The sequence below is a fragment of the Trichomonascus vanleenenianus genome (genome assembly GCF_965637985.1).
Source record: "Trichomonascus vanleenenianus strain CLIB 3782 genome assembly, contig: TRVA0_018S, whole genome shotgun sequence".
NCBI lineage: Eukaryota > Fungi > Ascomycota > Dipodascomycetes > Dipodascales > Trichomonascaceae > Blastobotrys > Blastobotrys vanleenenianus.
The window spans coordinates 197,686-225,578 of NW_027481869.1; the positions used below are offsets into that span (position 1 = coordinate 197,686).

Genomic DNA, 27,893 nt, shown 5'->3' on the forward strand with positions numbered 1-27,893 from the left:
CTCGAGGGCTGGCCCTCGACGACACGGCTGGCAGCATACTACTTGCGGGGATTTGAAAATCCCCCTGGGCTGCAGTGAATAAGGTGAAAGGGGAGGGGGAGGGGGGGAATATATACATTAAGTATTCCATACACGAGATGTAGGGCGCGAGTTGGGGCGGTTGAGGGAGAGGCGGTTGAATAAATTAGCAAAGATTTCGTTGGCGGTCTGCTCCTCTGCGTCGTCGTTTTCGTCAAAGTCGCTCTGCTCGGAAATATCAACGATGTCGACATGTCGAGGGGGCAGCAATTGCGGTGTGGCGACGCCAGACGCCGGGCGAGATGCTTCTGGAGAAAACATGAGGGTATTATAATCATCATTAGTAGTGCGGCCTTCATTGCAGGCAGGGTCTTCTTCGGGCTTGATCAGTTTCAGCTGAGCCGTGTTGTAGCTGCCGCAATTAGCGCACTTGAGCCCGAGGAAATGGAACGGGACGTCTGATCTAGCAGAGCAGTCATTGCACACAATAATGCAGCGCCACTGGTCGTACGGCTCTGGAAGCGGCTGGACCATTATCTCCTGGTCCAGAATGCGAAACTGAGCAGCCATATTAACAATAGATCGCGCGCAAGTCGGGCACTTGTAGCTTGTCTTGACGTGCTCTAGATAACACGACTGGTGGATAGAATGGCCGCACTTCATAAACACGACCGTCTCGGTAGAGGTGAACATAAACTCTCCGCAGATGGGACAATTGCACTCGGTCGAGTGCTCAATGCATTTGTGGTGGCCCTCGAGCTCAATGGACATGCACACGTTACAGGTCGGGCAGTGGAACAGATCAATGCCCAGTCCGCGGCCGATACGGCAGATCGTACAGTCGGGACAGTGGTATATCGATTTGTCTGGCGCGTCGTCCCACAGCTTACACACGTCGCAGTAGTAGCGGGCGAACTCCGTATGACACTTGGTGCAGTTCTTGGAGGAGGCCTGGGGAGTGCCACACTGCATGCACAGCACATGCCGAGTCTGCGGCCGCACAAGTGTATGGTTCTCTACAGCATCGTGGCACATGCGACAGGTGTACCACCGTCCACACGTCGAACACTCAACCTTGCATCGGCGCTGGTAATGCTTGCACCCCAAAATGCCCGCTTCCTTGTCATGGTATGTCTTTACGAGGTCTTCCGCACCAACGACAGGTTCATCTTTTACAGATGATTCGGCATTATCTGCCTGTACAGCGGCCAAAAGACCTTCAGACGTGTTCCGAAGGCGGTAGTAGTGCGCAGTCATGAGCCGTTGGACCAGCCGGTCGCGCTCGCGGTCCGAAACGTTGAGCTTCTTGATCTCCATGATTTTGGATCGCAACATGGACTCCGTGACCGGCTGGTCAAGCGCCAACTCTTCTTTAGGCGTCATGATCGCTGAATCAACCTCCCCGGTGTTGCGGCGGTACCTCTGACGGGCCAGGACTCTCTGGGGGCGCGAGACTTCGACCTGCTGAATAGGAGGCGGCGCCTCGGGCTCAGTGGCAGGCACAATTCCTCTCGGCTCGCCGTGGAAGCTTCTGTACTGGTTGTAGAGCCAGGTCTGGGTGTAGTCGAACGAAAAGACCGGCCTTCGTGAGGAGAGAAATGGCAGCCTTCCTATGAAGTCCATCTCCTCTATTTCGTCTTCGTCTCCATCTTCTTCACCGCCACTGTCCGTAGCGACGTCTTCCCTGTCCGCATGGTGGCCATCGTCATCATCGTCCTCTTCCCCGCTGTCACCCGACATTTGCGGCTTCTCTCCACTTTCATCGTCCAAGTCGTCGACGAAGAGATCGTGGTCCAGCTCCGCAAACTCCTGCATACTCTGAATGATGTCGGCCAGCGGCGGCAGCCGCAAGCTGGCTATGTATTGCTCCATATTCCTCTCGATCCACGGCTGCTGCGGCGAGAGACTTTAGTAAGCTGTCGTCATTGAACTGCCTCGGAAATGACCTCGAAATTGGTCCGGTCACGTGACAGTGGAGATATAAACCGGCTGTGTTTAGCCGCACCCGATGGTGCTATAGTGGTACAATACACTGTGCTGTGCGGCATTTTAGACCTTTAAATTTATGGACTGAGAAACCAATCAATAATCTGGTGGAAATTGCGTTGACGAAGGGCAGTACCGTAGTCTATTGGTGGTTGGGGTGGTTAGTTGGGGAGGTCACTCAACTAGCTATTGTATACAGCAGCGTACATATCTCAACTATCCACAGTAGCGTATAATATCTTAACTATCTAGAATAGCGTATAACAATGTCTATCCTGGTACAATACATTTAGCATTGAGAGAATGCATCAATAGCATGAATAATGGATCAAGCTGCTGGTGAGTTGAGGGTAAATCAAAGTTGTATAGTCTCGGCTGATCGATCTTGATCTCTTTATGATCTGATCAATATTACATCGCCTTATTTATACGAAAGTCATGCACAACTTCTCGGGATGGCAAAACATTATATAATGGGCTCATGGCAAAACATTGTAAAGTGGGTCAAATACAAAGATTCATAGACCGGTTCAAGGCATCAATTGTACGCTGGTATTTCGAATATACACGGTCGCTCGATTCGTTGTAGATCTTTCGTCGCAAAGCATATCTGCCCCATTCTACATGGACAATGTTTCGCAGCAGCTGCAATTCCATTCCGCCATGAATAGCCGCATTACGCACGATTGTGACAGTGTTGTTTAGAGCTGTCGGATCCACTGGTTCGATATTCCCTCGAAACCGTCTGCGGAGCAGTCCCAGGTAGGCGTGCTTCTCTGCCGCTTTATATCTGACAGCTTTCAGGCCATATCGCACGAGCTGCCGATATGCCTGTCTTGCTTCCATCGAGAATACCTGGTCTGCGCAGAATAGTTTTTCGTGATGTCGACGACGGTCCCACTGCCGATACTACCGGTACCATACATTGCCGGTGCATGTAGTATGGCCAACTTTAACGTTTATAAATGGTAGTTATGTACCTTTAATAGTCTTTGTACACTTTTGCCATAAATGACCATTTAGATACGGAAATACTACCGTACTAGCACTACCGTGACACTTGGGGATACTGTATTGTCAGGATACCATCACAGTGTACATGATTTGGTCCTCAGAATTTATAAGAATTGGCCCATAAACTTTGAAAGACTTAGCATAAACTTTAAAAGACTTAGCAAAAAAACACATCGTTACGGTAATTACTAGGACACTGTCTTTTGCATGCTGGGACACTATTGGAGGGACGGTATTACTTACTTACTATTTCAGGGATACTATTACTGGGGCGCTCTTATCGGAATATATTATCCGGGCCACTGATACTAGGCCATTAATAATGGGATGGAGATACAGGTACTACTGCTAGACATGTTACTATGATGTGGTTCTCCGAGTTCCATGCTCGTCCAGGATGAGACAAACTGTTTTATTGAAGCCCCTCCGAACACTCCAAGTAAGTGCCACAGTAATAGTATCCATTAATAGTATCGCAACGCCGGGTAGACTTAGTATAGTGCTATATGCAATACCGGTACATAAGAGATAACGAGGCTTCCATCTGGGGGTGCCCCCCAGACCCCCAGACCCCTTATAGCTTCGTTTCGCGGAGGTCCTAGTGAGCGTTGCTACGAATCACGGTTCAAAAATCGAGCATATTAAGATCAACTGAAGTCCACGAAGTGGAGGCACGGGGGGTTTGGCCCCCCCCCCCCCCCCCCCCAAGAGAAGCACTCGGAAGAGTTCAATTGCGTCACCATTATATCACTGTATCATTATACCCCAGCAAGGGTTAGTACTACGCAACTGTAGCCCTATAATGCATGAATGGCAGTAATTGAAGTACGTTTATGCACCCCTTATAATCGACCCTTCAGGGTGGCAGTACAATGTAGTAAATTACAATAGGCATCTATTATAGCCAATTGCGCAGTAAAAGGGGGGGGGGGATATAATTACAAATTACTAGCGGAATAAATCAATCGCCTCGCTCGCTGAGGACTTGCTTTACGGGCTCGGATTCTAGATACAAGCCGTGCTCGACGACGTAGCGGATGACCGAGTTGGGCAGGAGATATTGCACGGACATGCCGCGACGAATGAACAGGCGCACCTTGGTCGAGGAAATATCGTTGTAAATGAGTTGCTTGATGACCATGATGTTCCGACGGTGCTCGTACATGATATCGTGCGAAAGCAGGAAGGATCGCACGTCGGAGCCGGTACGCTCGACGATGAGGCAGCCGTAGCGGCCGAGAATGTGATGCAAATCGTCTTCGGCCCAGACGTTGGGCTCACCCATGGACTCAATGAGATCGCCACCGGCTAGCAGCATGATCTTGACGCCCTTGCGCTTGCCGCTGGCGGTCTCAACGCCGCCGCGCTTGACGTTGATCTCCTCGTTGAAATGGTCGAGCACAAGCGCCGTGCGCGTGTACTGCGGCTGGAGGCTCTCCCAGGCGTCGACCATGAGCCATGACGAGGTGCGCTCGCAGGCGAGCTCGCACATGCGCACCCGGTGGTGGGCCGGAGCGAGGCCGGGCTTCTTGTAGTTGTCGCTGACCGGGGAGTAGTATCCACCAATGACCTCGAAGCGCGTGTGCTCGCGGATCTGGTCCATGGCCATCTCGAACATGCGCAGGTGCAGGTAGGTGATGGGCGAGAATGAGCCGCACGCCACGAGCACCAGCGGGCTCTTGGCGTCGTCGCACAGCGACGGCTGAAGCCGGTGGCTTGGGAATTCATAGCTGTCGAGCGACTTGGCCTGGCGCACGACGCCCGAGGGGACCTCCTCGAGGTCAGCCGTGTAGGGCGTCTGGCCCGCCGACCCCGGAGGAGGTACCGAGGGCTTCCGCGAGACGGGTTCGGCCAGCGGTGGTGATGCCGTCGGGGAGACCTCGGCGGACATGGCTGATCTAGAGCGAGGGATGTCTACGGGGATATCTGAAGGTGAAATTGGGTCCGTCTTGGTCTTCTTCTGCGCTTCGCGTTTGACCGGGTAGTCAATGGACGAGTCGTCGTAGTCTTCGAGCACGTAGGGCTGGATGGGCGAGAAGTTGGGGATCTGGGTGCTGATTTGCTGGCGGCGCGACTGCTTCTGGTGCTCTTTCTGCTCGGAGGGGGGTATAAAGTCTGGCGCAAGAGTTGGGTCCATTGCCTCTGCTCTCTCTCTCTCTCTCTCTCCACGGGGCTACCAAAGCTGCCAAATCTACCTGATGGTCTTGGCGGGGTTGGGTGGTAATAGCCTCCTAGCAGGAGATATCGGATAATAAATACACTGGGTCGGTATTCGGAGCGTTATCCTCCTCTCTCTGGATTTATATTTGATAGCCGTTAAGTCCTGCGCTTTCTTTGGCGAAGTCGGTAAGGTGTCGAGAGGGGGCGAAATGGCGAGCCGCGCGCCATGGGCCGACGGGTTAGTTCTACCCGACATTTTTATTGCCGGGCCGCGGAGATATCGTGAAGCTTAAAAATGCCATGTATAATTCATTGCAACTATGGGAACAAAACTACCGCTACTGCTCAGTACAATGTGTTCTGCTGGTGAAGTCGTAGTCGGGTCTAGGCGACTCCTGGCTACCCCTGTGTGACCAGCTACAGTTGTGAGCGTTGTGGTGTGTTGGTCCCTGACGGATAACGGGCCACACCTCCCATCGGTACGGCACACCTTTACGGCAATGTACGGTGATAGCGTAGCACTGTGATTCACCCACTCTATGCCGGATCTAGACTTAGTTATCCCGAGTGCAATTACAAACATGTATAGTGAAGTATACATTGCGAACATTTTCACTGAGTGTGCTACACAAACTGGATAACCTGCCGGTACTGCTATCCCGTCTATGCCGTATGCTAGATTAAGCGGATGCGTTGTACCAAACATGTGTGAGATGAAAAGTTCTCATCTTGGCTGTGACCCGGTATCGGTGAACACGCCCCGACCACTTCATCTCGATCAAATCTTGCCAAATTACAAGAGATTTTAATTGAAGACACCCTTGAGAGGCTGTGTCCTGTTGTACGTAATCTGTCTAACAACATTCCCATCTTTGGACTTCTCTTAGAAGCTACTGAAATTGTCTTCTCTTAGCACTGCTGAAATTGTCCTTTTTTTTTTTCACTGCTGAAATTGTCTTCGAGGAGAGTTCACCGTGCAACGGTATCCCATTGGGGGTTTGGGCGTCCCCCTCTCCAAGTACCTCTCGGATCCTGTGCATCATTCGAGAACCATTCCTGGAGCTACGCAAGGTACAATATTACCTGTTTTGAGGGCCAGCCCTCGAGCTCCCGGAGCTCCGCTTCGCGGAGGGTCCCCCTAGTCATGAGAATTGGTTAACCCTCCGCGTAGCGGAGCCACAGGGGAGGTTGGGGGGGAGGGTCCGGTCCCCTCAATTCCACACAGAACGTACCGATCTCGAAAGAAAGCCCACCCGGCAGCGAGCCGGGACGACGAGCGCATTCCGAAAAGGCGCGCGCCTCGGGGGATTGCGGCGCGCGGCGTTGTCTCGGCAACCAGCGGGCGTATACATAGTCACGGTGTGCGTAGAATGTGGACCAATAAAAAAAACCGTTGAATCTTCGGCCTGAACCGGTCTCACTGTTGTCTACGACCTGTCTCGAGATGGGCCCGATATGGGAGGAACACTGCCAATAATGGCCTCACTGTTTCCTATAGGGGGGGATCTGTTGTGGTTCGTGTACCAGGGTGGCCCTCCCCCCTTTCGTAGTATACCCCTGTTACGCGGTGTGTGTAGCACTACACTATGCTGTACAGGAGTACGAAGTAGGGGGAGGCGGTACCTGTGGACTACCAGCAGTACGCCGCCTGTCACGGTGCACGCCTACATAACGCCATTTATGTTAGCGCACTGTAGTACCCCTAGGAGTAATACAATGCAGTATTTTCGCTGCACTGCTGAGGCGCGAGCCGCGTCAGTGAGAGCGCGCGCACGCAGTAGGGCGACTTCCCCCTTGGGAAAAAGCGGCCTCATGTAGTGAGACAGGTTCACTGCATCTGGAACTGCGACAAGACATCTGAAAAGAGGATATTCGTTTAATCTTCCACGGACCCGCGCCACTGCATAATGTATAAATACTGGCCTGCATGTCCCCCTTTTTTTTGGTCATCAACACTTTCCTTTACTAAACGCTAGTCGTTCATTCTTTCTTTATTCTAACCAGTACATTCCTTACAAAAATGAAGTTCTCTACTCTCGCTGCTATTGTCCCACTCGCTATGGCCACTCCGCTGGCCCACCACCAGCACGCTAAGCGGGACTACGTCACCCAGGTGGTGCACGCTACTAAGGTCCTCTACCAAAACGAGGTTGTCTTCGTCGACGGCAACGGCACCCCATACACCACCGTGATCACCCCAGTCTCGACCGGTGTCAACGTTGCCCAGCAGACTTCGGCTCCACAGCAGTCGTCCTCTGTTGCTGTACAGTCGTCCGCTGCCGCAAGCTCCTCCTCGCAGGTTGCCCAGCAGAACAACTTCATTCAGACCGTTTCCCAGGCACACACGAGCTCGCAGGCCCCAGCTCCAACCACCTCCAGCTCCTCCAGCTCCTCCAGCTCCAGCTCTTCTAGCTCTAGCTCTAGCTCTAGCTCCAGCTCCAGCACCCCGGCCCCACAGCCAACCACCACTTCCAAGGCCCCAGCTACTTCGTCCGTTGAGACCTCGTCCGCTGCTGCCCCATCTTCCTCTTCCTCTAGCTCCGGTGCCGACAGCGGTACCTTCACCGGTGACGCTACCTACTACACCCCGGGCCTGGGTGCCTGCGGCCAGACCTCGACCGAGGCTGACTTCATCTGTGCCCTGAACCACGTCCAGTGGTCCCAGACTGGCTTCTCCAACTCTAACCCCGTCTGCGGCAAGAAGATCAACATCACTCGTGGCTCCAAGTCCGTCCAGGTGACCGTTGTCGACATGTGCCCAGGCTGCAACTCTGGTGACCTCGACCTCTCCCCGGCCGCCTTCAACCAGATCGCCGACGAGTCCGAGGGCCGTGTCGAGATCTCCTGGTCCTTCGTCAACTAAAACTTATCGCATTCATTCATTCATTTTGGGTTTTTTTAGGTGTTGTATATAACTTTCAAAAATACAAACAGCTGGTCTGTTTCATCTAACTACCTCCTCCCTACAGTAGAACTGTTTTAGCCCCTGAACCCCTGCCATCTCCCCTGGAGCAAGACACACCTTCCTCGTAGCCCAAATCCCCCCGGTGTCTTCGTTACGTGATGGAATAGATCAATTGACCACCACAGTGAATACACCTTAAGGAATATATATTTCATGGGGACCTGTCCCCCACTAAGGGCTTCGCTTCGCGGAGATTTCGGTTGTAAGGGGGGTGTTGTAATGCGTTATGCTGGGAGCTTTCGTTACAAGTTGGGAGTTTGTTACAGTCTTACTAAAAGTTTGTCACGCTCTAACTAAAGTTTATAACGCTGTACCCAGCTACGGGAGCTCGAGGGCTGGCCCTCGAACATACCCCAAAACCCCGATGTTGGGGCTCCGCTACGCGGAAAAATAGATCAGTATTCTGCGCAAAGAGGGCTGGCCCTGGCAGTACTTCATGGGAGGAGAGGGCGGTGAGTTGGAGGGGAAGTTTATTGTTTACTTCTTGGCTGTGGTTGTTTTGGTGGCATTAGTAGTGGCAGGGGTAGTGTCTTCTTCGTCATCGCTTTCACCAATGAAGAAGGGGTCCTCCTCCACGTCGTCCTTCTTGGAGGCGTTCAAGGGCTCCCACTTAACGTTGTGGCCGTTGCTGTTAGGCTTGGAGGGCGCCGCGGTCTCGCCGAGGGCGCTGACTCGCCGCCGCGGCATGGGGGGCGGGTTGGTGGAGTCATTGTCGTGCAGCGAAATGCCGTGGAAGTCGTCCGAGATCTCGTCCGGGTCTCGGTCGTAGTACCCGCGATTTCGCGGAGCCTGCTGGGAGCTTCGTCTAGGCGGGCCGTAGTAATCTTCGTCGTCAGAGTACTGGCGTGGACCGCCAAAGAACCCGCCATTGTTCTGGCTGTTCTCGTCAATCTTCTTCTTGAGCTTGGCCATCCACGAAGACACCTGCTTCTTCGTCTCCTGGAACCCTTCATGGAGATTTTTCTTTATCTCCGGCAAGTCGTCGTCGAAGAAGGACCGCTCCTGCTGCGGCTGCGGCTCGTCGTACCGGCCAGTATACCCCTGCTGGCGCACGCGGCTCGACGACTGGTACTGGCCCGGACCGCCGTGTGGCGAGCTGTACTCCTGGGCCAGCTGTCTCGCTAGCCGCTCGTCCTCCTCTAGCTGGCGCCGTCGCTGTTCTTCCTCAGCGCCCGCCTGGATCCCCGGGCTGTCTGCACTGATCACGGCGTCGGGCTTGAAGCTTGGATCAGACATGGACAGCAGCGCATTGAACGCTGGATCGAGCTTGCCCCCGCTAGCAACGAGGACAGCCCTGATGACAGACTCCTCCGTGTTGGGGAAAGCCTCCTGCAACTGCGCCATGGCCCTCGCAAACGGCGACACAGGCCGCGGCGGCTTGGGCGGTGGGGTAGGTGCAATCTCCTCCTTATCAGCTTCTGCCGCCTGGGCGGCTTCTAGTTCCTCTACGCGATCGATCTTGTCGCTGTATTCCGGAAGCGATTCATCCTTCTGCTCGGTCTCCTTGACCTCCTCCTCCTCCTCCTTGTCCGAAGACTTGTTCTCTGGAGTCACTGGCTCAGGGGCTGGCTCCTGCAAAGTGAGCTCTTCTTCCTCCTTCTTCTTCCCTGACATTATTTTATAGTCAGTCGGTTAATATATACGCACAAGATATAGTATTTGATCCGTTAAAAGTACACGTTGCCTCGCTGAGTTAGGCTTGGTCTTCCCCAGAGGCTGTGTGCTTGATGCTGCGTGGTGTTGTCTGCATGCTGCGCTCAAGTGATTCTTGGGTTACCCGGCTGTCACGTTTCGCCATGCCTCTCAGTGCTGTACACTGTAGTACAGTACGCGCAACTGTTTTTTTTGAGCTCTTGTGACTCCACTTCGCGGAGGTGTGCTGTTAGGGTACTGGAGTAGAATTGAGTCGAGATACGTTGGCTGCTGGTATATCCATATCAGTACGTGTGGGGCAGTGCGCCGCATATCATGAGGCGCATCTCATTTTCCTGCATATAGCCTTGAAAAACTCTCACTTCATTGCATTTGGAGGTGAGCCCATTTATATTAAGTACTTATAACTGCGTTTGAATAGGGCAGCCTCAACTGAACTAACGTATCAAGTATCGATACGATGAAAAGATCAACAGAAGGAACAAGTGTTGCACAGTAGTGCCGCACTAATTGAGTCGTATATAGGCTCTCATTAGTAGACTCCCAGTAGTACCAGTAGTAGGCTCCCAGTAATAGTATCCTCGTAATAGCACTCCAGTATTATGTTTAAAATAACAATATGCATAGCACTATAAAAGTTCTGAGGCCGAGAGCGTTGTATGCCGTTTGCGGATCAGCCATATTGCAGGAACAGGTATAGGACCTCCGCGAAGCGGAGCCACGGCGAGTTTGAGGGACTGGCTGCTTACGAATCAACATTAACAGGCTCAATCGCCTCTGGCCAGCACCATATGGCAGAAATTAAGTACCGGTCGAAAGAGCACCTATTGATCCTGATAGTGTAGTAAAAGTTTGGCAGTGAATATATGATCACGGCATGCGGTATATTTGAGAATGAAAAATTGGCCATATAAAAGGGTTTACCGGTGCTGAAAAATTTTTGATCTTCCGATAGTATTATGGATACTCAAAAAGAGTATCCACTTTCTCTGAAAAATCGCTAGAGCTCACTTTCAGATTCTTCAATTGAATTTCGAGTGTGGACAGCAGAGATATAGTCACATCTTTCTCAAGGCTGATTGGGTTGCTGATACAGTAGCACACCCGCCCTGCCGTGGGATCGAGAAATTTTACTACTATATATTCCCAATAAGTACCATAAAAGGTTAATGAATGGCTAGATATATATTATAATGAGTGTTACATGGCATTCTTCATCTCTCGTAGACGGGCCATGACGGCAACGGCGTCGCGCTCGCCTACCCGCTTCTGTATAGACGCATTGCTCGTCATCATGAACGGGTTGAACGTCTTCTCATCGCCAATGGTAAAAACACCAGTCGTATGCTTGTTTTCCCTGGTGTACTTGTCGAGTTTGGCCAATGCATCGTTGTCCAGCACCGTCTTGGCAAATTTGACATTGCCGGCAGTATACTCGTGACCCGGGTACACCTTAGTGTCCGCAGGAAGCTCACCAAGTTTATTGAGAGAGCTGAGCATCTCCTGTGCCGATCCTTCAAAGAATCGACCGCAGCCCGCAGTGAAAAGAGTATCTCCCGTGAAAACAGCCCGTTCACCGGTCTTCTTGTCCACAAAGTAGTAGCAGATCGAGTCCTGAGTGTGGCATGGCGTATGAATTGCAGTCACCTCGATGTTCTCGCCAATTGTGAAGACGCTCTTATCGCCCGGGACACGAGTTACCTTCTCGGAATCCTTCCCGGCGATGACGGGGACATCAAAGTGGGTCAGCATTTCAGCATTGCCGCCCGCATGGTCATAGTGATGGTGGGTGTTGATAATACTGGCTAGATTGATCTTGCCGGACTTCTGCTGTTTCTGGACTGCGCTCAGGATGTCCTTAACTTCGGCGGGGTCAATGATAGTCGCCTCTTTCGTAACATCGTCCCGGATGAGATAGGCGTAGTTGTCGCCTCGACCCCATCGCATTGGAAGCGCCTGGATATGCATTTTGCGAGCTGGTCTTATTTGTCGAGCAATTGTTCTAAGGGCACTCGCCATGAATATATTGATTGGAAATGGAGTTATCCTAATTCGCTCCGACACTTTGGGAGGTGGGGCCGACTATCGCTGAATCACCGACACTGCTTGCTTGAGTACTACCGGTACTGGTATATGGAAGGAATCAGACAATTGCTCTATACGGTACCATTGTATAAATTGCAGAATAAATTAACGTTTTTTGGACTCTTTGATAGAATAAATAAATTACTAGACATTAGAACTTTCTCCGGTCTAGGAAGACCGCAAAATCTTTGGGGGTAAAAGGCGGCTGAAATCATTCTCGTCATCGGTCTTTCCTGCCAGTGCCAGACTTACAAATGGTTCGCCCAGCATCAATTCGTAACCCAGGTCGTTTTTGAACCCTTCAATTACAGCACACGTGAGGCCTATAGTACTATTGGCCACAGGGCTCCCCACCGTCAAATTAAGGGGCACAAAGCCCTTGAACCGGCTCGTTTTTGTAATCTTATCCAGAACTTCTTGAGGCCAGTGCCCCACCACCTCATCGGCGCTTTGGAATATCTGCATCCCTCTTGCCTTGGCGGTTTCCCAGTCAATCGTCTCATAGGCCTTTTCAGAAATTTGGTACGACTCCATGCGCTGACCGTTGCAATATAGTGCGAGACCAGATCGATTGGATTCTGGGACCAGGTCCCACAGCTCGTCGATTTTGTCTTCAATGAGCCGGTTAAGCGTTGGCCGAAGGTTGAATGGCTGCTGGAGCGAGCCGACTGGGCCGTCCTGTATAAGATCAGCGATCATCTTATCGCAGAGATCAGGAGAGATGGCCAAGAAATCAATAGGACTGACTTTAAACTTCATGTTAACAGCGTCCTCGGATAGGCTCAAGGAGGCAACCGACGCCATCTTCGCGGGGTCGTCCTCGGGAATAGTCAAGATAGTTTTGCCATAGGTAGTCTCCAGTGCTGAGCCCATGTATTGGTAGAAATGGAGGCTGTCCATGATGAAGCGAGGAATATACTTCGTCACGGGGCGGTTGTTCTGGTCGGTAATGTCACCATTGGGGCGTCTAATCAGAGTACCTCGATTAACAAACAGCTCGACATAGTGACAGTCGGCCAAACGGTGAGATCCCACTCCACAAAACAGGCAGTGGTCTTCAGCAGCTGCTGTTGCACCATTTGCAGCTTGCGGCTTCTGCTGGACTGATTCCTCCTTGGGTTCAACCGCCGGGACAGGCTGCTTCTTGCGTGGTAATTCATTGTTATTTTTAGACTGTAGTGGTTGAATCTGTCGTACACCTTCCAGCGGTTGAACCTGCCGTATGCCTTCCAAAGCATTGCCGTTCGGTGGCGATCCGCCATCCATCAATGGCATATCACTACTAGTATCCTCATGCATCAAGTACCACATCAAGGCATCCCATAATCGTTCTGATCTTTGCACATCTAGCCCATTCGGGCCCGAAATACCGAGCAAGATGGACTGCTCTCCACGAAGCTCCGTGACGTGGTCGAGTGCTAACAGGAAAGATCGCGGGAAGAGGGTCTTAATGTCTCGAAACCGCGTGAACGGTGTGATATAGTTGTAATGCATAACCTGCGAAGAGTAAAAGTCAAATTCTGGTAGAAACTTCTGTTTAGGTAGCATTGTCTTCGGATTCAGCTGACGCATGAAAAGTTTCTCGTATCGGTCGAGGTAGAACCAAGTCAGAGGCATGTTCGTTCTGACCTTGCCGATAGAATCTACTTTGTCTGCAAAGAAAGCACTTTTGAGGAACTTCTGGCACTTATCCCAGTCTTCATCGGCCTGTATTTGCGTCGAAAAGAGGTACATGAAGTTGTCTGGCAGGAACTTGCCAATGTGACATGCCCGATCTGCCTTTGGAACTGAGTGGGCATCGCAGTGCTTGTTGAAAGCTTCCAGATATGTCACAATATCCTGCTCTGGGTTATAGGAGTCGAAAACCTCAGCCATTTTTTGGTATATATTTTAGTTCTAAGAGCTCATGCTCTTCGGGCAGTATAATATTACGATGGTGGTGAGCTTCGAAGGTTTGACATTTTTGCTGTTGTTGCCCCGGCAACCCGTGCCCCGGCTTTACTTCACCATATTTAATGAAGCCGGCTTAGCCATTGGCCAATGGATTCAATGAGGGGAATCAAGTGCCTGATAAAAAGGGCATATCTGCTGTTTACTTGTGTAATGGACGTGCCACCTTAGATATTTATTGAAAGATGTGACCTGCGGTGTAGTTTCTTCCAACTCTCTCACGTCGATTAATGCATACATAGCTCAATTGTACTTAAAGCCAGCAAGTTCTAAGTTTTGGGATCCATAGGGGAAAATTGATCAATCTCTTGCAAAAGCCACAAGCTAGAGATCTCTTACCGGCAGCAAATAATGCTGGTAGCCAGCATCGGCTTTCGGAAAAACTCATACCCGGGGGCGTTAAGGACCCTCCCTATTACTGCGTTCCAAGTAGCGCAGATTGTCCTGGATTTTAGGATACAGCCATTTACCGAAGGTCGAAAAATACGGATTTAAGGACATATTCAAACATCCGCTCTGAGTACCCAAACGATATGCATGTGGATTAGCGGGATTATGACCATTGTGCCTGAGAATTAGTCATTTTGCAGGAATCTTTCCATTCTTTCTACAATACAGCGGTGTCGAATTATGCGCGATAGAGCATTGCAATATCTAGTTTCGGTACTAAAGGTACAGTACTTCTCAATTCCACGATCCGTAGAACTTGTCAAGACGGGGTTCCAAAGTTAACCATCAATGATAATATGCTTAGTAATATGGAGATCAATTTACCCGCATTATGCCATTAATCGACTTGGATCTACTCTGATCTACATAGTTCGGTAGCCCGCTGACGGGACGGCTGGTAACTGTCGTGGAGAGAATGAGCGGGGGTCTAGTATACGTACGGCTGATCCGAGACAGCATCTTTCAAAGGGGGGGGGGGGAAATGGTGAGCCGCACGCCGTTAGGACTAGCAAGACAGCCTCCGGCGTCGGGAGCGGACCTGTAAGCGCCTCCGGACCCATCGATCTTAGTTACGGCTATAGGCATGAGACTCCTGCCAATCAGGGCGTAGCATAGTGTACTTTACCAGGCTATGCTAATGACTATGGCTTCATCGGTGCACTTAAAGCCTCATGAAGGGAACTCACTAAATCCATTGCTCGCGTTGATGGCGACCGCTGAGTATGTTTGACAGGGTTACAGACGCTAACACATGATGAACGTTGCAATTACCAGGGAAGTAGTGGTGACTAACGATTACGTGCCCTGACCTGGCCATGCGAGGCCACACCCCTCAAGGCAGGTAAGGCAGTGTAAGTGTCGCAAGAGACGCGGAAGTAACTAAACTTCCGGGTTCCGGTAAGCCGTGCATGCTTCGTATCGCCCCACGCTGAGTATACGGTCGAAACATGATAATAGCACGGCGACGCGGAGGAACGAAATCCAAAATATATCCGGCCGGAACATATAGGGCGTATCGGGGGACATTTGCGATACAATTATATTCACTGCAAAGTGCGTCTACTGCCTTCGCGCCCATGTGTATAAAGATTCCATGGCATCCGGCAAGAGGATCAACCACCTTTGCCTCTTTTGCCAGTGCCATATATCACAATTGAATCGCTTAACTATATACTCTCGCTGTTGATAGCTTGTGATGAGTTCAAGTGAAAAGATTCAAGAGGGGAAGGACTCCACCATTCTACCCTATGGTCCTCCTACCAACTCCAGTGATTCTGAGGAAATCTATGATCTCGCCAGACAAGTGACAGCAGCCTCGGGCCAAACTTGCATGGCTGGAGAAAACTACAATCCCTTCATTGATTCCACAGACCCTCATCTAAACCCGTACTCTAAGCACTTCAGCTCGCGAACATGGCTCAAGCACGTCATGAATATTACCGCCCGAGACTCGAAGCGGCCACCAGCATTGACGGCTGGAGTTGCGTTCCGAAAGCTTGGTGCGTATGGGTTCGGCACTGCTACTGACTATCAGAAGACTGTTGGAAATGTTGTCCTCGAAGCCATTACTATCGCCAGGAAGTTGACTGGCCAGCACGCGAAGATGCGTATTCAAATTCTTAACGAATTCGATGGGCTTGTTCGATGCGGAGAGACATGTGTTGTCCTGGGCCGACCTGGAAGGTATGGATATACAGAATCTTACGTGATTCTATGATGATTTGCTAATATTTGATCTAGTGGTTGCACGACCTTGTTGAAAACAATTGCCAGTGACACACACGGCTTTTGGATAAACGACGACTCGATGCTCAACTATCAGGGTAAGACCGCCATACATTTTGGATCGTTCGCATTGATTTAACACAATTTTAGGCATTCCAAGTAATCAGATCAAAAAGCACTTTAGAGGAGAGTTCATCTACAATGCAGAAGTTGATACTCACTTCCCACACCTTACCGTGGGTGACACTCTAAAGTTCGCTGCATTGGCCCGAACCCCACGAAACAGAATCTTTGGCGTCTCTCGTGAGGAATTTGCCGTCCATGTTAGGGATGTTGTCATGGCTTCTTTCGGCTTGATGCATACTATGAACACCAAGGTTGGTGATGACTTCGTTCGAGGTGTATCTGGCGGTGAGCGAAAGCGAGTCTCCCTTGCGGAGGCCACGCTTAATGGCTCAGTGCTGCAGTGCTGGGACAACTCTACTCGAGGTCTTGACGCTGCAACTGCTTTAGAGTTCATAAAAAATCTCAAGCTCTCGGCTGAAAATGCAGGTACTGCTTGCTTTGTTTCCCTCTACCAGGCTTCGCAGAGCGCTTATGACCTTTTCGACAAGGTCACTGTACTTTACGAAGGCCGACAGATCTACTTCGGCCGAGCTGACAAGGCCAAAGAGTTCTTCATTCAAATGGGCTTTATTTGCGCAGAGCGACAGACAACAGGTGACTTTTTGACCTCTTTAACCAATCCTGCTGAGCGAATTGTGGCACCTGGTTATGAGAAGAGAGTTCCACGAACAGCCGAGGAGTTCGAGAGAGCATGGCACGACTCTCAGGAGTACCGGGACCTCATCGCCGAGATTGAGGAGTACAACCGTGAATACCCAATTGGCGGCAAGACGTTTGAGGAGTTCAAGGAAGGCCGAAACACCATGAAGGCCAAGCACGTCTCCGATCGATCTCCGTACACAATCAGCTTTGGTATGCAGGTACGATTGTGCATGCATAGAGGTTTCTTGCGACTGAAGGGTGATCTGAGTATGGCTGCAACCACTGTGTTCGGTAATTCGATTATGGCACTTATCATTTCGTCTCTGTTCTTCGATATGCAGCCTTCCACTTCGTCTTTTTACTCCAGAGGCGCTCTGTTGTTCTTTGCGATTCTGATCAACGCATTCTCTTCTGCGTTGGAAATTCTCACCCTGTATGCCCAGCGTCCAATTGTTGAAAAGCACACCCGATATGCGCTCTACCGACCTTCGGCCGAAGCCGTCTCTTCCATGATCGTCGACATGCCGACAAAGATCGTTACTGCTATCTTCTTCAACCTAGTTCTCTATTTCATGTCGAATCTTAGACGAGAGCCTGGTGCGTTCTTCATTTTCTTCCTCTTCTCGTTCGTGGCCATGTTGACCATGTCCATGGTCTTCCGAACCATTGGCGCGTGTTCTCGAACAATTTCCCAGGCTATGACCCCGGCATCGATCTTTATCCTGGCATTGGTGATCTATACTGGTTTCACCATTCCAATTAGCTACATGCATGGCTGGATTAGATGGTTCAACTACCTGAATCCCATTGCATATGGCTTCGAAGCGCTTATGATTAATGAGTTTCGCAACCGAAAGTTCGAATGCGACCAGTTTGTTCCTTCTGGGCCATCATACAACAGTGTTGCAGATGATAACCGTGCCTGTATGGTTAGCGGCTATTCGGCGCCGCTTGGAGCTACGGAGATTGAAGGCACTGATTACATTATCAAGACTTTCCAGTATATCCCATCGCACATCTGGAGAAACTTTGGCATTCTTTGTGGGTTCATCGTGTTCTTCTGCTTCACATATCTCCTTGCCACTGAGAAAATTCAGGCCTCGAAGTCCAAGGGTGAAGTTTTGGTATTCAAAAGAGGCAAGATCCCCTTTGCTGATCAGAAGCACGATACTGAGGCCGGTGGCAGCGCTGAGCCTGTTCGGACTCATGAGCGAGGCGCTGATGTTACAGGCACGGTTAATCTTGCCAAGCAGGATGGCATTTTCCAGTGGCTGGATGTATGCTACGACATTCCTGTGAAGGGTCCAGAGAAGACTCGACGACTACTCGATCATGTCGATGGTTGGGTCAAGCCTGGTACTTTGACTGCTCTTGTTGGTGCCTCTGGTGCTGGTAAGACCACCCTGTTGGATGCGCTTGCAAACCGAGTAACCATGGGTGTCGTGACTGGTGATATGCTTGTCAACGGTGAAATGCGAAACAAGTCTTTCCAGCGAAAGACTGGTTATGTCCAGCAACAAGATTTACACTTGTCTACTTCTACCGTTCGAGAGGCACTTGAGTTCTCTGCTTTGCTGCGACAGCCACAGTCTGTTTCACGGGAGGAAAAGATTGCCTATGTTGACGAGGTTATCAAGATCCTGGAGATGGAGAATTATGCTGATGCAGTGGTAGGTGTTCCTGGCGAGGGCTTGAACGTTGAGCAGCGAAAGCGGTTGACTATTGGTGTGGAGCTGGCTGCCAGGCCGGAGCTGCTTCTGTTCTTCGATGAGCCAACATCTGGTCTGGATTCACAGACGGCGTGGTCTATCTGTGCTCTTATGAGGAAGCTTGCCAACAATGGCCAGGCCATTTTGTGTACTATTCATCAGCCTTCTGCAATTTTGTTCCAAGAATTTGACCGGTTGCTGTTCTTGCAGAAAGGTGGTCAGACTGTCTACTTTGGCGATATTGGCAAGAACTCCGAGACTTTGGTCAGCTACTTTGAGCGAAACGGTGCACACCCGTGTCCTAAGGATGGTAACCCAGCGGAATGGATGCTTGAGGTCGTTGGCGCTGCGCCGGGATCTGTTGCTATTCACGACTGGTACGAAGTGTGGGCCAACTCTCCGGAGAGGAAGATGCTGCGGGAGGAGCTACATCAAATGGCCGACGAGCTACGACAGGCGAACAAGAACGACGGGGAAAAGTCATTGCGTGGCTTCGCAACTGGGTTCACTACGCAGGTGGCCATTGTTACCCAGCGAGTCTGGCAGCAGTACTGGCGAACCCCCGAGTACATTTGGTCCAAGCTTGCTCTTGTGACGCTGAGTCCTCTGTTCATTGGATTCTCTTTCTACAAGGCTACCAATGATATGCAAGGTCTTCAGAATCAGATGTTTGCTTTCTTCATGCTTCTGACCATCTTTGGTAATATGGTTCAGCAGATCATGCCGCACTTTGTCACCCAGAGATCACTCTACGAGGTGCGTGAGAGGCCCTCCAAGACCTATTCCTGGCAGGCGTTTATGATTTCCAACATTATAACGGAAATCCCATGGCAGACCATATCTGCGGTGATTTCCTACTTCGTGCTGTACTATCCAATTGGGCTTTACCGAAACGCGGAGTACACGAATAGTGTCCACGAGAGAGGTGCGCTGTTCTTCTTGCTCATTTGGCAGTTCTACATTTTTACATCGACGCTGTCCCACATGGTCATTGCTGGCGTTTCGCTGGCTGAGACCGGTGGTAACATTGCGCAGATGCTTTTCTCTTTGACGCTGATAATGTGCGGTGTCCTGGTCACTCCAAAGGCGATGCCTGGGTTTTGGATTTTCATGTACCGAGTGTCTCCGCTGACATACGTTGTAGCCGCTTTCTTGGTCACTGGTGTAGCGCATGCCCCTGTCGTTTGTTCTGAAAAAGAGCTCTTAAATTTCAATCCTCTGGAGGGCACAACTTGCGGCGAATACCTCAAGGATTACATATCGATGGCGGGCGGCAAGTTGGTGGACGGCAATGCCACTGAAGCTTGTCAGTTTTGCCCAGTGGACAACACAGACCAGTTCCTTGCTCAATTGGACATCAATCCAAACTGGGGTTGGCGCAACTTTGGCATCTTGTGGGCCTATATTGTCTTTAACGTGTTTGCCGCGCTGGGCCTCTACTGGCTTGCCCGCGTGCCTAAGGGTAGTCTGTTCAAGCGAAAGAAGAATCAATAATCTTGAGCTTTGTACCGCATTATTGGAATTATAGAACACAAAGATTGCTACAGTGTACTGATAATAAACTAATACTACACTGTACTGGTATAACCAAATTTCCTACATCGGCTATACGGGAACTGCGCCCCTAGCTCCACCGTATATCGTAGCCTATATGAAGCATACATGGTAGCCTACGTACATGATATTACTGTACTTGTATCGGGATTGTGCATCGTTCTCAGACGAAAAACTGCATTACCCCTTCCGATAGGTGCCGTAACTTACATACGTGAATACAGCGCTCATGAATTTCTAAATCCGGTGAGCCAGTTCCTACCGTGAACTAGGGGTATAGCAATGCATATAACGCCTTCTTGCTTACTCATGTACCGCTGTATGCCGCATTTGTATTATGGTATTTCTTACCTCCTACGGAGGCCTTCACCACGTCGCCGCGAAAAGCGCCCTCGAAGTGGCTTCGCGCGGCGAAGTGGTGGAGGCCTATGTAGGAGGTAAGATAGCTCACTCATACTGTGGCTACAGGTTTTTCTCTGCGTTTGGGATTATGTTTTAGTCGCAAGTGCAAAAAACACCGTCGCCGATGCCTGTTTTGGCCGTTGGGAAGATCTCCGGCGTTGGCAGGAAACAGCTGCCAAAAGTGCCTATTTTGACCGTAACAGCAAAGCATCAGATCATCGGGGCCCTGTCTAATATATATCGGAGCAATACTGCTATTAATACCGCTCCATTCCACCTACCCTCCATTCCTCAATTGTAGACTATTTTTTTTATTTCTTAAACTTTGAACACGTTCGTCCAGGCCCGCTCGGATTAAGCTTTGTTATACTGTCCCCGGCGGGAACTCTTATTGTGAACCAGTAGCGTTTTGATTTCTCCCTATCAAGCTACAGGTAGACACTGACAACTTTTTGTGAAGCTATGGCCAGTAACAGCCAAGAAGATGGCCGGAATCGTGACGACTCGGCCTCCTCGAGTACATCTACTCCCGGCGGCGCCAGTACCACCAGCTCTTCGAGCCAGGCTCGGCGCCCCATGGAAGTCAGACCGACAGTGCGGTTCCAGAACCCGCCGGAAAGTCCTCCGCTCGCCGCTACAAGAAACTTCCCGAGGCACTCGGCTCTTGCCCGAGTGAGGAATCAACAGTCGCCGCTCTCCTCGCCGCCGTTGGAGGCGACGCAGGTGGAACCCGAGGACTACTTCTCGATGCGGCCAACTTCTAGTTCCTCGTTTGAGTCTCCACCGGTGTATGTAACCGATTCAGAGGGAGCGAGCCGGAATCTCTCCGAGGTGGCCTCTAATATGGGGCACAATGTGGCTGGCAGGTCCGCTGGAGTTCAATTGAAGCATACCCACGCGGATGAATCGGAGTCTGATTCTGACTACAACGAAGAGAGCCTCACCCGTAATCTGCTGGAGAGAAACGCTAGTCTAGAGCTGCCAGCCTCGGCTCAGGTTAATGATCACATGAGCGTCGCCAACAATCCGCTCCAGAACCTGTTTGATATGGGCTTGTACACTTCTGGAGGGCTGGCTCCGGGCTACCCGAAGTACACCTCTGATGGCACGGGCAACGACCTCCAAGTGCGTAGGGAGAACCTGCTGCGCTCAATTGGCTCACTCAAGGACAAGCAGGACAAGCTTGACGAGCTTGACAGCTCCGACGTAGAGACTGCCAAAGGCCCGTACGGGAAAGGCACTGCCAAGGATGACATCGAATTGCTAGAGCTCGATAAGAAACTCGATGAAGAGCATGAAAAAGCCGAATCAAAGGACATCGCGGAGCATTTAGTGCGTTCGCATACGCTCCACAAGCGAAATCAGTCGAGCACATCGACGGCGGCTGGAACGCAGTACGATGCAAGGAACGGGTACGTAGTCAGTGCCAGTGACTACATGTTGCCGTCTCAGGACGTTATGTACAGCTATGACGCCTCAGCAGGAATGCCTGAGAACAATGGTCCCATCGACGAGCGGCAGCATGAGGACTATGTAGCACCTCCGCAACACATAAAACAGGGTGTTTTGGGCAGTTTGCTCAAGCTCTACGCCAACGATGAGGCCTCAAAGAGCCAGGTTACCCTCTATAGCGAGACTCCGGGCGTCCAAACCCCCATGTCGAGCCCCTCACGACCGAGCACTCCGGCAAGTGACCTGGGCCTGCTCTCGGCTCCGAAGCATCCATTGGCTATCGGTAGGCCAAAACTCAAGCCGACCAAGTCGACAGAGACCACACCTACCGTCAAGCGGCCCAAGTGGTACGAGCACAAGCACAGCCGATCCATGTCTTCTCTCGGAGGGCTTGTTGTCAGTGCGTCGCAGAGCCTTGCAGCTCCTGGCGGTGGCGGCGCAGCGGAAATCCCATTCGTCAAGCCCGAGCGTCCCAAGTTCGTAAAGAGAGCCTCGGGTGGCGTCAAGGCCAGGAAGAAGAAGAAGGCTACTCTTGAAGAGCAGGTCCGCATTACCGTACACATTGCCGACGTTCTTCAGCGACAGCGGTTTTTGCTGCGGCTCTGTCGAGCACTGATGCTGTTTGGCGCGCCAACGCACCGGCTCGAAGAGTACATGAAGATGACCTCGCGAGTGCTAGAAATCGATGGACAATATCTGTACATCCCTGGTTGCATGATCGTGTCCTTTGGCGACGCCACTACGCACACCTCTGAGATGCAGCTTGTCAGGTGCGTCCAGGGACTCAATCTTGCCAAGCTTCATAATGTCCACCAGATCTATAAAGAGGTCGTGCACGACATTATCAACGTCGAGGAGGCGTCTGGGCGAATCGATAAGCTTTTGGCTTGTAAGAACTACTATCCGAACTGGCTCTGTGTCATCTTCTTTGGCCTTGCTTCTGCAATGGTCACCCCATTTGCATTTAAAGGGTGGTGGACTGACATGCCCATCTCCTTCCTTCTGGGCGGCGCCGTAGGCGTCCTTCAGGTCATTATCGCGCCACGAAGCGATCTTTACAACAATGTCTTTGAAGTAACGTCCTCCATTGTTGTAAGCTTCATTGGACGGGCTTTCGGGTCTATTGGCAAGCCTGGCGAGCACACGTTCTGCTTCAGTGGCATTGCTCAGGGCTCTCTTGCATTAATTCTGCCCGGATACATGGTCCTCACTGGGTCGCTAGAGCTTCAGAGCAAGAACATTGTGCCAGGGTCGATCCGGATGTTTTATGCCATCGTGTACTCAATCTTCCTCGGGTTCGGAATTACTCTAGGCGCTGCCATCTATGGATGGATCGATAGCAATGCTACTAGTGAAATCACCTGCCGAAGGGAGGTAAACCAGTGGTACTTGTTCCTACTGGTCCCTGCATTCACTGCCTTCCTGGCGGCGGTCAATCAAGCGACGCTGCGACAAATGCCTATCATGGTGATTATTGGCTCCGCTGGGTACGCCGTCACGTATTTCGTGCAGAAGCGCGTATCCAACTCCAGCGAGTTTACGACTGCCATCGGCGCGTTTGTCATTGGTATCTTAGGCAACGTTTACAGCCGAGTCGGTCATGGCCTGGCGTTCGCGGCCATGCTACCGGGTATTTTTGTCCAGTTGCCAGGAGGCGTGGCCGCCCAGGGCAGTCTTGTCGCCGGAATTAAGACGGCAGACTTACTGGTGGGTAACCTAACCAAGCACCGGAATGGCACCACGACTACTGCTATTGCCGCAGCGACTTCGACTGCCGAGGCGATATCTGCACAGCAGAACAATGCAATGTCGTTGGGATTGACCATGATCCAAGTGTGCGTTGGTATTACTGTGGGTCTCTTTGTGGCCACTTTGGTCATTTATCCATTTGGTAAGAAGAGAAGTGGTTTGTTCACATTTTAGAGCTACATATTTATTTGTATTATTATTTTCCGGTCGCCTTGACCGTTGTTAAGTTGTACAGGTACGAGCGAGCGAGGTCTCTCAAACCAAAAGTATCCTTAAACCAGTGCTGGTTCTGTAGTACCACTTCCGCCGTAGTCCACACGCAGAGAGCACCATAGATTCGGCTGGGACTTGCCTACGCTACAGGTTGTTTGTTGGAATGTAGCAGTAGTACTACGTCGTACTACACAATACTACACCGGTACAATGTAAGTAGGTAAGTAAGCTGTGTGCTGCATCAAGCGCATTCCATTAAAATGTAATACAGTACAATGGGGAGCCCAACTCGGACATTACGACAACAAAATGCAACGACGATACTCCCAGCACTGAACAAATATGAAACCATCTAGGAGAGAACATCAACGTAGTCGAGTAGCAATAAAATAGTAAGGGACAAGTGAATGAACATAGTACAGTTTAATTTAATGAAATAAATATTTAGCCCAGATAAATAGAATAAAAAACATTACAAACCCATAAAGACATTACAAAAAGACAGCACATTAAAAGAATCATTTAAGTTCGCTCACCTCGGAGTCGTCGAGCAAGCTGGATGTCCTTCTTCTGAATGGTGACTCGCTTGGCGTGAATGGCGCACAGGTTAGTGTCCTCAAAGAGGGAGACAAGGTAGGCCTCAACGGACTCCTGGAGAGCGCCAATAGCCGAAGACTGGAATCGCAAGTCAGTCTTGAAATCCTGGGCAATCTCTCGCACCAATCGCTGGAATGGCAGCTTTCGGATGAGCAACTCAGTAGACTTCTGGTATCGTCGAATCTCTCGCAGAGCAACGGTACCTGGCTTGTATCGATGTGGCTTCTTGACGCCACCTGGGGCAGAAGTCGATGGCGCAGACTTTCGAGCGGCCTTGGAGGCAATCTGCTTTCGTGGAGCCTTACCAGAGGTAGACTTTCGGGCGATGGTAGACTTGGTTCTGGCCATTTTTCACTTTATATGGTTGTATAGAGACAAGTGTATGTGAGAAAGAATCCCCAATATACAGGTGGCGACCCCTTCTTATATAGAAAAAAAAATGTGAGGGGGGCGCGGCAAATTGCGGCCGGAGGGGGCGAACATTGCCCGTATCAGCTCCTTTTTTCCCTCCCTGTTGTTGTGCGTGGTAAATTGGGCCCAATTTGCAACACTTTTTTTCCGCCGCCGATATCAGCCATTTTGGCGGTGTAGGACGGGCTGGGAGATTCAATGTTGGGATCTCGGATCATGCTGTGATTAACACGTATGTATATGTCAGTCCGGCTGGGAGATCCTCGCCTCTCATAGTTCCTGCGCAAGCGATCAGGCCCATCTCTTGTGATAGTGAGTTTGCTTGATTGCAATGGTACAAAGGCGGAGAGTAGCGAGCCAATTAGAATGGTTCAAGGAAGGAAGCGCGCCGTATTTGAAGAAAAAGGACAGTAAAGGGGGATAGGAAGCTGCAAGTGCTTGGCAGAAATTTAATATTCATTTATGTTAAGTATCATCTAGTACTTAAGAATTCCCTCTTTTCCTTTAGAGACTGCCTCCGCTAAGAAGGACTATGAATAACTCCTAGTGTACTGTACGTAGTTGGGGGGATATGTCGCTCCAAACCTCCCTGGGCCTCTGCTGACACGGAAAAATGCAATACGTTTCTCTCTTTCTCTCTTTACCAAGTTGACCGGCTGCCGAATACTGTATAAGTTTACAATACATGTACGTCATTCGCTCAAGGCGAGAAAAACACTACTGTACAGTAACGCTGACCTTGTATGTATATGTCGTTCGCTGCGGCTGACTGCGTTGCCATGGAGCATGTCTCAGATTCTACGCACCAATCTCTACCAACCCATCCAGTAGTACTGTACGTACTACTGGTTGAGCTTATAACGGCGATTTGCCTGGTATAGTAGTTCTAAGGCCATGCGTTCCTTTTGAAAATATATGGAACGCTTTCTGTTATGGGCAAATTACCAAGTTGACAGCAACTGGGAAAGCACCTAGTACCACTGTAAACTACATTGTACATATTGGGTAAGTAGGTACCATTTCGCTGTACAAACTTACTGCTACGCTTCTCTAAATATATTCCCTTAAATGTCATATCTCATCTCTGGCTCGATATGACTCAATACGATTTATTTACATTTACTTTACTTTACTCAACACCTCCTCAGTATGTTTCCAAACGATATTTTCATAACGATCATTGACATAATTCTCGTTAGGAGTAACGACATCAAGATGCTTACTCACCAAATGCAGCCCCTTTTCAAATTCAGGATTGCTATAACCAACACAGTAAATCTTATCCCCCATGAGTTGCAGGGAGTCAGCAATAGGGGCCAGTAACTTCAATCCGTTCCTGACGATCCATGGCATATCTCGGTTGAAATTTGATAGCACAAATCCAGGCATGAAATGGATAAATGAAGTCTGGGGATACTCCTTTGCCAAGTGCCGCAGACCATTTGTATTGAATGTCACCATGTGTGCAAATGAATTCCGTAGGTATGAATGGCTCTTTAGCTCGAGATCATCCTCTATAAGCTTCCCTTCATGTCCTGGACTGTGCGCTGAGACGACTCGGGTATTCTCGCCCTTTTGGCTGGCAGCTTGTATCAGCGGCATCAACCCATTAGTTATCCTCATACGGCTATAGTAGTTGACTGCCATCTTGGCATCAATTCCTTCTTCCGTTTCCACCCGCTTACCATCATTGGCTGTTGCTGAAGTAAAAACAATAAGATTAACCGAACCTTCTTGCCGCTTGATTTCATCTGTCAGCTTGTCGCACTCCTTTAATAATGTCAAGTCATGCTTTAAGAAGTAGCACGTCGCTTCATTGTTGATATCTTTCAGTTTGCCTAGTACATTCTTTCCAGATACCTCGTTCCGACCCACAATGTAAACCACGGGTTTCTTATTATTCCGAGCAAAGCTGTATGATGTGTGCTCTCCCATACCTGAGGTGCCGCCTACGAAAACACCAACCGGTCGTTCATTCGGATAGTTCTGAAAGGTGCTTCTGTTGAGCTGCGCAACTCGCTCCAAAATTGAACTAGAGGTTGGAAGAAACAATCGAAACATTTCTGCTGTCCTTACAAATGAACATGGGAGAAGAGGGTAGTTAATTGCTTAAATAGTCAAACTAGTTTAAAGTCTCATGCGGCTCACTATCCATATCTCCATCCCGCCATCGGAGATCGGAAATAACCCTTTGCACAGCCGCACGGAAATTTCTCCGTTGTCACAACTCCGCTATCTCGTATACCCGAGCTGTGTGCATCCACAGGTACTGTACTGTACGATGAAACTGTAGCGGAAATAAATGTATGGTAAATCTTAGTCACTTATGCGGCGAGATAACGGGGTATCGGATATATTTAAGGAGATGAATTGTGGCATTGCAGTTCCTGCGTGGTATGCCAAGCCTCTACCTCATCGACTTGACTGTCCCATTAGAAAGTTTAATGGAGAAAGAGCTCTCATCTAAATTATTTGACCTCTCGTTTATAACTGCTGATGCCCTTTGAGGTACAGACTGAAAGGTCTGGTGCAGTAAACCTATTGAGCGTCATATCTGCAGTAATTCTTTGAAAACTGGTTTCGAAGCATAATCGCTCGTGTCTTGCAAAATGGACTAGGAAGAGCCGCTGTGGTGACCTTTTTGAAGCATAGTTATTGACATGCTACAGTGCATTAGGTTTGTGTGTCAGGAATTGGTAAAAGAATGGTTATTTTAGCAACAGAGAAACTCTTAACAGACAAATTTCCTCTCGATGAAGCAGCAGTAAGGGCGTTTCGACCCCCTAAATTGAAGCTCTAGCTAATACCTGGTGCTACAATACTGGTACATATTAATTGCATTAGTAATTAAGCATGGTTAGGTTAATAGTCTTATAACTAGGTGCAAGGCATTTCGCGTTATTTACATATTTCCTAATTGGGAAGAACCAAAACAGCCGGATATCGTAGACCAAATACAAGATAGAAAGTGATATTTCAAAATCCTATTGCTACTTTGCACAACTCGCTACTGCTCGTGCCTGCATATAGAT

At 50.1% G+C, this 27,893-nt stretch overlaps 11 protein-coding genes across 11 annotated transcripts; 3 read left to right on the plus strand and 8 right to left on the minus strand.

The window, feature by feature from the left end:
• Positions 1 to 117: 117 nt before the first annotated feature.
• TRVA0_018S02036 (RING finger and CHY zinc finger domain-containing protein) lies at positions 118 to 1,833 on the minus strand (the record flags this gene model as incomplete). Its single annotated transcript, XM_076684776.1, has 1 exon — positions 118 to 1,833. The coding sequence occupies one exon, from the start codon at positions 1,831 to 1,833 to the stop codon at positions 118 to 120; it is 1,716 nt and encodes a 571-aa protein (XP_076541044.1).
• A 675-nt stretch (positions 1,834 to 2,508) lies between these two features.
• TRVA0_018S02058 (uncharacterized protein) lies at positions 2,509 to 2,850 on the minus strand (the record flags this gene model as incomplete). The annotated part of the gene is made up of 1 exon (XM_076684777.1): positions 2,509 to 2,850. The coding sequence occupies one exon, from the start codon at positions 2,848 to 2,850 to the stop codon at positions 2,509 to 2,511; it is 342 nt and encodes a 113-aa protein (XP_076541045.1).
• Positions 2,851 to 3,979: 1,129 nt separating this feature from the next.
• Positions 3,980 to 5,155, minus strand: NMA2 (nicotinamide-nucleotide adenylyltransferase NMA2; the record flags this gene model as incomplete). The annotated part of the gene is made up of 1 exon (XM_076684778.1): positions 3,980 to 5,155. One exon carries the CDS (start codon positions 5,153 to 5,155, stop codon positions 3,980 to 3,982), a length of 1,176 nt encoding a protein of 391 aa, XP_076541046.1.
• Positions 5,156 to 7,198: 2,043 nt separating this feature from the next.
• Positions 7,199 to 8,041, plus strand: TRVA0_018S02102 (RlpA-like double-psi beta-barrel domain-containing protein; the record flags this gene model as incomplete). The annotated part of the gene is made up of 1 exon (XM_076684779.1): positions 7,199 to 8,041. One exon carries the CDS (start codon positions 7,199 to 7,201, stop codon positions 8,039 to 8,041), a length of 843 nt encoding a protein of 280 aa, XP_076541047.1.
• Positions 8,042 to 8,620: 579 nt separating this feature from the next.
• On the minus strand, positions 8,621 to 9,757 carry CUE5 (CUE domain-containing protein; the record flags this gene model as incomplete). The annotated part of the gene is made up of 1 exon (XM_076684780.1): positions 8,621 to 9,757. One exon carries the CDS (start codon positions 9,755 to 9,757, stop codon positions 8,621 to 8,623), a length of 1,137 nt encoding a protein of 378 aa, XP_076541048.1.
• A 1,239-nt stretch (positions 9,758 to 10,996) lies between these two features.
• On the minus strand, positions 10,997 to 11,764 carry GLO2 (hydroxyacylglutathione hydrolase GLO2; the record flags this gene model as incomplete). The annotated part of the gene is made up of 1 exon (XM_076684781.1): positions 10,997 to 11,764. The coding sequence occupies one exon, from the start codon at positions 11,762 to 11,764 to the stop codon at positions 10,997 to 10,999; it is 768 nt and encodes a 255-aa protein (XP_076541049.1).
• A 285-nt stretch (positions 11,765 to 12,049) lies between these two features.
• On the minus strand, positions 12,050 to 13,756 carry TRVA0_018S02168 (uncharacterized protein; the record flags this gene model as incomplete). The annotated part of the gene is made up of 1 exon (XM_076684782.1): positions 12,050 to 13,756. The coding sequence occupies one exon, from the start codon at positions 13,754 to 13,756 to the stop codon at positions 12,050 to 12,052; it is 1,707 nt and encodes a 568-aa protein (XP_076541050.1).
• Positions 13,757 to 15,476: 1,720 nt separating this feature from the next.
• On the plus strand, positions 15,477 to 19,977 carry PDR5 (pleiotropic drug resistance family ABC transporter; the record flags this gene model as incomplete). The annotated part of the gene is made up of 3 exons (XM_076684783.1): positions 15,477 to 15,964; positions 16,022 to 16,104; positions 16,157 to 19,977. 3 exons carry the CDS (start codon positions 15,477 to 15,479, stop codon positions 19,975 to 19,977), a joined length of 4,392 nt encoding a protein of 1,463 aa, XP_076541051.1.
• Positions 19,978 to 20,901: 924 nt separating this feature from the next.
• Positions 20,902 to 23,814, plus strand: TRVA0_018S02212 (threonine/serine exporter family protein; the record flags this gene model as incomplete). The annotated part of the gene is made up of 1 exon (XM_076684784.1): positions 20,902 to 23,814. The coding sequence occupies one exon, from the start codon at positions 20,902 to 20,904 to the stop codon at positions 23,812 to 23,814; it is 2,913 nt and encodes a 970-aa protein (XP_076541052.1).
• A 561-nt stretch (positions 23,815 to 24,375) lies between these two features.
• Positions 24,376 to 24,798, minus strand: HHT1 (histone H3; the record flags this gene model as incomplete). Its single annotated transcript, XM_076684785.1, has 1 exon — positions 24,376 to 24,798. One exon carries the CDS (start codon positions 24,796 to 24,798, stop codon positions 24,376 to 24,378), a length of 423 nt encoding a protein of 140 aa, XP_076541053.1.
• Positions 24,799 to 25,980: 1,182 nt separating this feature from the next.
• TRVA0_018S02256 (uncharacterized protein) lies at positions 25,981 to 26,922 on the minus strand (the record flags this gene model as incomplete). The annotated part of the gene is made up of 1 exon (XM_076684786.1): positions 25,981 to 26,922. One exon carries the CDS (start codon positions 26,920 to 26,922, stop codon positions 25,981 to 25,983), a length of 942 nt encoding a protein of 313 aa, XP_076541054.1.
• Positions 26,923 to 27,893: the final 971 nt, after the last annotated feature.